Source organism: Lycorma delicatula, chromosome 2 (genome assembly GCF_047948215.1).
Source record: "Lycorma delicatula isolate Av1 chromosome 2, ASM4794821v1, whole genome shotgun sequence".
Lineage (NCBI taxonomy): Eukaryota > Metazoa > Arthropoda > Insecta > Hemiptera > Fulgoridae > Lycorma > Lycorma delicatula.
In genome coordinates, this window is record NC_134456.1 from 180,927,570 (window position 1) to 180,933,569 (window position 6,000).

General features: G+C 28.3%; 1 protein-coding gene across 4 annotated transcripts in view; it reads left to right on the top strand.

Moving 5' to 3' along the window:
* LOC142319474 (deubiquitinase DESI2) overlaps positions 1-5,664 on the top strand; it is a 40,272-nt gene extending 34,608 nt beyond the window's left edge. For 3 of the 4 annotated variants that reach the window (XM_075356795.1, XM_075356796.1, XM_075356797.1), the window contains exon 6: positions 4,756-5,664. In XM_075356795.1, coding sequence (XP_075212910.1) covers positions 4,756-4,923 — 168 coding nt within the window. In that variant the 3' untranslated portion in view covers positions 4,924-5,664. The remainder of the gene's footprint in view (positions 1-4,755) is intronic. The other variant, XM_075356794.1, reaches the window with a different exon arrangement.
* Positions 5,665-6,000: the final 336 nt, after the last annotated feature.

The following is a 6,000-nucleotide window of genomic DNA, read 5'->3' on the forward strand; positions in this document are numbered from 1 at the left end:
GTTTAGTTGTATTAATGTTTTTTTTTGTCTTCAGACATTTGACTGGTTTGATGCAGCTCTCTAAGATGCCCTAATGCTAGTCATTTCATTTCTGTATACCTCCTACATTCTACATCTCTAACAATTTGTTTTACATATTCCAAACATTGCCTGCCTGCACAATTTTTCCCTTCTACCTGTCCCTCCAATATTAAAGCGACTATTCCAGGATGCCTTAACGTGTGACCTATAAGTCTGTTTCTTCTTTTAACTATATTTTTCCAAATGCTACTTTCTTCATCAATTTCTGCAACACCTCTTCATTTGTCACTTTATCCACCATCTGATTTTTAACATTCTCCCATAGTACATTTCAAAAGCTTCTAATTTTTTCTTCTCAGGTACTCTGATCGTCCAAGTTACACTTCCATATAAAGCTACGCTCCAAACATATACCTTCAAAAATCTTTTCCCGACGTTTAAATTAATTTTTGATGTAAACAAATTATATATCTGACTGAAGGCTTGTTTCGCCTGTGGCTATTCGGCATTTTATATCGTTCCTGCTTCATCCATCTTAAATAATTTTACTTCCCAAATAACAAAATTCTTCTACCTCCATAATCTTTTCTCTTCCTATTTTAACATTCAGTGGTCCATCTTCGTTATTTCTACTACATTTCATTACTTTTGTTTTGTTCTTGTTTATTTTCATGCGGTAGTTCTTGCATAGGACTTCACCCATGCCGTTCATTGTTCCTTCTAAATCTCTTTTACTCTCAGCTAAAATTACTATATCATCAGCAAATCATAGCATCTTTATTTTTTTACCGTATTAAAGTTATAATTATTAAAATTAGTTTAAAAGTGTGGTTTTTTACTTATAAGATTATTTATTATAAACTATTATTTAGTATCTATCATGGTAATAAGGAATTTTATTAATAACTGTTATGTTCAAATGATTCTGGTCTGGTCCAGAGTGTGGCAAATTTTAATTATTAGCTGATGTTGGAATTAAATTCTACGAAAGTGCTGCTGTATTAGGTAAATGTTTTGACACTTCCTTTTTTACAGTATATCTGGCTTATTAAAAAGTATATAAAAATTGTAGATTAATATATATATATATATATATATATATATAATTTTTTTTTTAAATTAATCTATTTTAATTTTATTGCATATATTATGTTTTATTTTTAAAATATTTGTTTGATTTTATTTTTTAAACCTGTCCAGTGTGCTGTCCAAAAATGAATTTAGCAAACATAATTAGCTACTCTGTACACTTTATTTAAAAAATAATTTTATATTTTTAGGCAATCTGATATTTGTGGGAGATTTTGTGTTAAATGAAAACCAAATAACAGTTTTATTCCTCAAAGTTGTTTACTGAAATGAAAACAAAACACTAGTAGGCCATTTATTGGTATCTATCTTACATTTACATGACTCTTGACTTGATACCATTTCATGTCCATGTTTACACTGCTTTTGTTTAGATAATTTTAGCAATTTGAATAAAAGCAATACAACCATTTTTTTTATGTTACAGATCTCAAAATGCTTGAATAAATTAGATGGTATCTCCATTTTCTAACTGAACTAACACAGTACTAATCATTCATAACAAGACACTTTGCAATAATAGTTTGGACTAGTCAAAACACGATTAAACTATTAAATTAATGTCCAATAAAATTATTGTTCAGCAAACAGAATGCATATCATAAAAATTGTTGATGACTAACAGAACCTGACTGAAAAAGTTTTTTTTTGTATTTAAAATAGTTCAGACTATTTCTATTACATCTCTAAAAATTTCAGAAACTTGTGACAAATGAAAAAGAATTAACTATCACAATGTAAGCCTATGTACTATACAGTATGATTCAAGAGGAAAGGGAAATAATTTGGGAACTAATTCTGCAGCTCGAAACAAGGAAGCAGGTCGCAGATATGGTATCTCTTGTAGTTTTCATGATATCTAACATAAAACAGAAAAATTTGGTGAAATAAAGCATTTCTTTTTTAGGTTTGATGTACCATAATTTTCTTAATCAGCTAATAAATGTGTAAATTTTATTATCAAACTTGCAGAGAATTTAATTCTGAGAAAATTGATGTAATAGTCTATGAAAAACAAGAAGAAATCATCTTTAATTATTAAAAACAAAACAGAATAAAACTTAACAGGAAAGTTTTATGAATTTAAAAAGATTAAAATCAGCTGGTTTTAATACAATAAATTTAGTTTTGAAAAATTAAAATACTTTTAATTACTTTAAAAATAAACTCACTACAGTTTATACTGTATTTATTTACAGTAAATGTTAAAAAATTCCACCTTCACCATTGTTGCATTTTTCACCTTGTTTTCTTACATTTTCTGCAACCAACCTAATTATATCTTCTTATCTCTTGATGATTGAGCAGCATCATTGAGAATGCAAGTGATCAGTTCATCACATGGGTCTTTCTTTTTCCTGTTAAGCCTCCGGTAACTACCGTTTAGATAATTCTTCAGAGGATGAATGAGGATGATATGTATGAGTGTAAATGAAGTGTAGTCTTGTACATTCTCAGTTCGACCATTCCTGAGAAGTGTGGTCTACATCACATGGGTCTACTTTTTACTTGTATACCTCACATTTCATCCATCCCTATAAACAGTAATGTAAGGTAGTAAGCTAAAGTAATCTAGGTGGGTCAGTTTACTAGCCCTCTATATCCAATTAATTTATAGTAAATTGTTCATCTAAGAATTGTCTTGCTTCATCCATGAAATGTGTTACTGCTTCATCAAGTTGATAGTAAATTTCAATTCGCTTCACCATTGAGAAATTTTGAAGCACTATAAGTAATTTGTGGTTAAAAATTTCAGATAATTTCTCCCTGTGACACACTATTCTAGTATTAAAGAGCTTGTTAATTGGTTATCAGACCGTTATTAACCACACCAAATGTTAACCGAAAATATATTGGCTGAAAATTTGATTCAACATGTGGGTTGTTCTTCAAACCTATAAAAAAACTTCTCAACAAATTTTTTTTGTTTTTTGTTGCCTATCATGAAAACTACAGAAGATACAGTTCTGGACCTGTTTTGTTCAATTTTTCAGTTCAAAAACACATAAGAAACCATCAAGTTAAAACCTCATTTCACCAGGGGAACTGAAATCTGAACATAATTTTAAGTGTTTTTGAACATATGTTTATATGAATGTTTTCCTATTTCAAGCTGTAGAATCAGTTGCCAAATTAGTTCCCTCAAGTTTTGACTCAGCTGGTTGATTATTACCGAATTTGACCACCAGAGCTGTCACCAGTGTTAAAAATGAATACATTTACTGATTCAGAACGTACTTTCTATGTGTTTTGGTTTCACAAATTGCGGTTAGCAACTGCAGTTCATGGTCATTATATTTTAGATGACAATCTTACAGGGGATGCTTACTGCAGCTTGTTAGCCGACAGGATTTTACCAAATATCCGGGAAAATGTTGGAAAAGAATTAAATATTGACGTATGGTTTCAGCAAGATGGGGCACCATCATTATTATCTAAGAGCATGGCAGATTTTAAATGAACAATTTCCAAATTGTTGGACAGATCATAGAGGAGCCATAGAATGGCCTGCAGGTCCACAGACCTTTCTGCTCTGGATTACTTTTTTGGGGATACGTGAAACATAATGTTTACAAAACAAAACCTGAAGATATTTACAAATTGAAAAGAAGAATAATTTACGAATCTGCTTGTTACCACCAGACACTATACAAGTTATAAACAGATATTACTTGAGGTTAGCACACTGCCAAGCTGTAGAGGGAAAGCATTATGATTGTTTATTGAAGAATGGTATGCTTCAAAATTTATTTCATTAGTAATTTACGCTGAAAATTTTTTTTTAATTTAAAAATAAATATTTAAGTAAATAATATCAGTTGATCGCTGTTTAATTTGCGGTTATGTTGTTAATTTATTAGTTATTGTTTATTATCAGTATTATAGCACTGTTTAAAGTTTGTTATTGTATGCATTATGAATGTAAAATGCAATAAAATTGTTAGCGAATTTTACCTTGTTTTATTGAACAAGATTTTTCTGTCATAACTTTGAATGCTTATAACTCAATAATGAAGCCATTAACAGAAAAACAGGTTTCACATTCTTTTCCTTGTAAAATTTTAAATTGAAATCATGTATCATATGTCCACATTACTATTTAAAAAAATTAAATTTGATTCAGTATGGCAGATCCTAAATTGTTGACAAAAATTAAAAACCCACCAAAATGCAGATTTTTTTTAACCATTTCTTTCTGCCTCCAAATACCTCTCAGCTGTGCATTATAAAGCTGTTTCCATACTTAAATGATATTTAAGTAATATCCTGGATGATATTTTAGGCATATCCTGGATCACCAGGATATGCCTAATGGAAGCTCTTACCTCTGTAGTATGCCTGATAATTCCTTTCGACATGTGTCTGACTTCACAGTATCCTCAATTAGAAACTCCATCCATTTCACATGTGGTCTGGGAGTGCATGAAATTGTCCTTTTACATGCAGTTGTTCTTACAATTATAGCATACAGCTATAGATTTGTTTTGTATGTTCTTGTGTAGTAATTCATATAATTTTTTAATGTTAAAAATCTTGTGTTCAAGTTTTAGTAAGATTTTCAATTACAAAGGTGGTTATCGTTAAGTATAAGGGGTTTTTTTATAAAATGCCAATTGATTTTTTTTTACGATTGGTTTTGTTCAGATTCTTTGTGGTCAAGACATACCATCTTGGGTTAATAGATTGGCATATTTCAGCTCATGTGTACCATTTCTGCAAAGATGTTTACCCAGAGAGTGGCTAACTCCGATGGCACTACAGCATTCCATAAGCCAACACAGAGATGTCTCAACTCCAGATACCCCATTGTAACACAGGGCTATCTTAACATAATAGTTAATATTAATGTTATTAATGTATATATCATAAACATTTTATAATTTCTTGTTAATTTTTCAATACAATACAAATTTCAAACTGATTGTACTATCACTATGTGGTAAAAAGAATATTGCCTTCAAAGTTTTCAGTAAGTGTTACATTAAAAAAGAAAAAAATAACATCCAAAGGTTTTTTAAATGAACATATTTGTACTTTAATTATAAAACTAATTATTTTTCATGTACATTTTTACATCTGTTTAAGTTCGTATTTATTATTGTTAATTTTGTACTTATTTTATGATATCACAGTTGTTCTTTTTTAATTTTCCTGTTAATCTGTTTTAATTTTATAGTAAGACTATAATATTTATTTGACAGTTGTGTTGACAAATATTCTTAATAAAATTATGAGTTATTTGTATGAACATTAGGGCGTATTGAATGTCTACCCAATTAATTATTTATACAGGTGTATATTGTTTTTATTTTTATACTTATTTTTTAAAAAAAAACTTGTTGAAGGAAAACTACTATGCAGTAATAATCATAATTAGAGTTATACTTTATTTTTTCAACGTTTGTTATTTTTTATTTTTTTTTTTTTTAGTACAAGAATGATATGTATTGTTTGTTTTGATATAATGTGTTACATTCTGGAATGTATCCTTTGTTTTATGTATATTTTTGAAGGAAAAAAATTTGCACACCTGTTTTTCACTCATGACAATAATTATTATTCTTATATAATAATTGTACTAATAATTAAATAAATGTGTAAAATATTAATTTCTTAAATTATTTAAATTAATTTTTTTACCACTTAGCTAGAAATATTTTTTATCTTTTTTAATGTAATTATATTATTTATTCTCTATTCTTTGAAATGGAAGTTGTAACTATATGTGAATATTGTTTATCTTGTTTGGAATAATATGTTAATTAATGGACATATATTTTGCATGAATACATAATGTGAAAAGTGTTACCTTACTGGAAATTAAGTTTTTATATTTATTATTAAAGAAAGATTATAGTTTAGGTAAAAATTTTGTAATATAAATTTTTT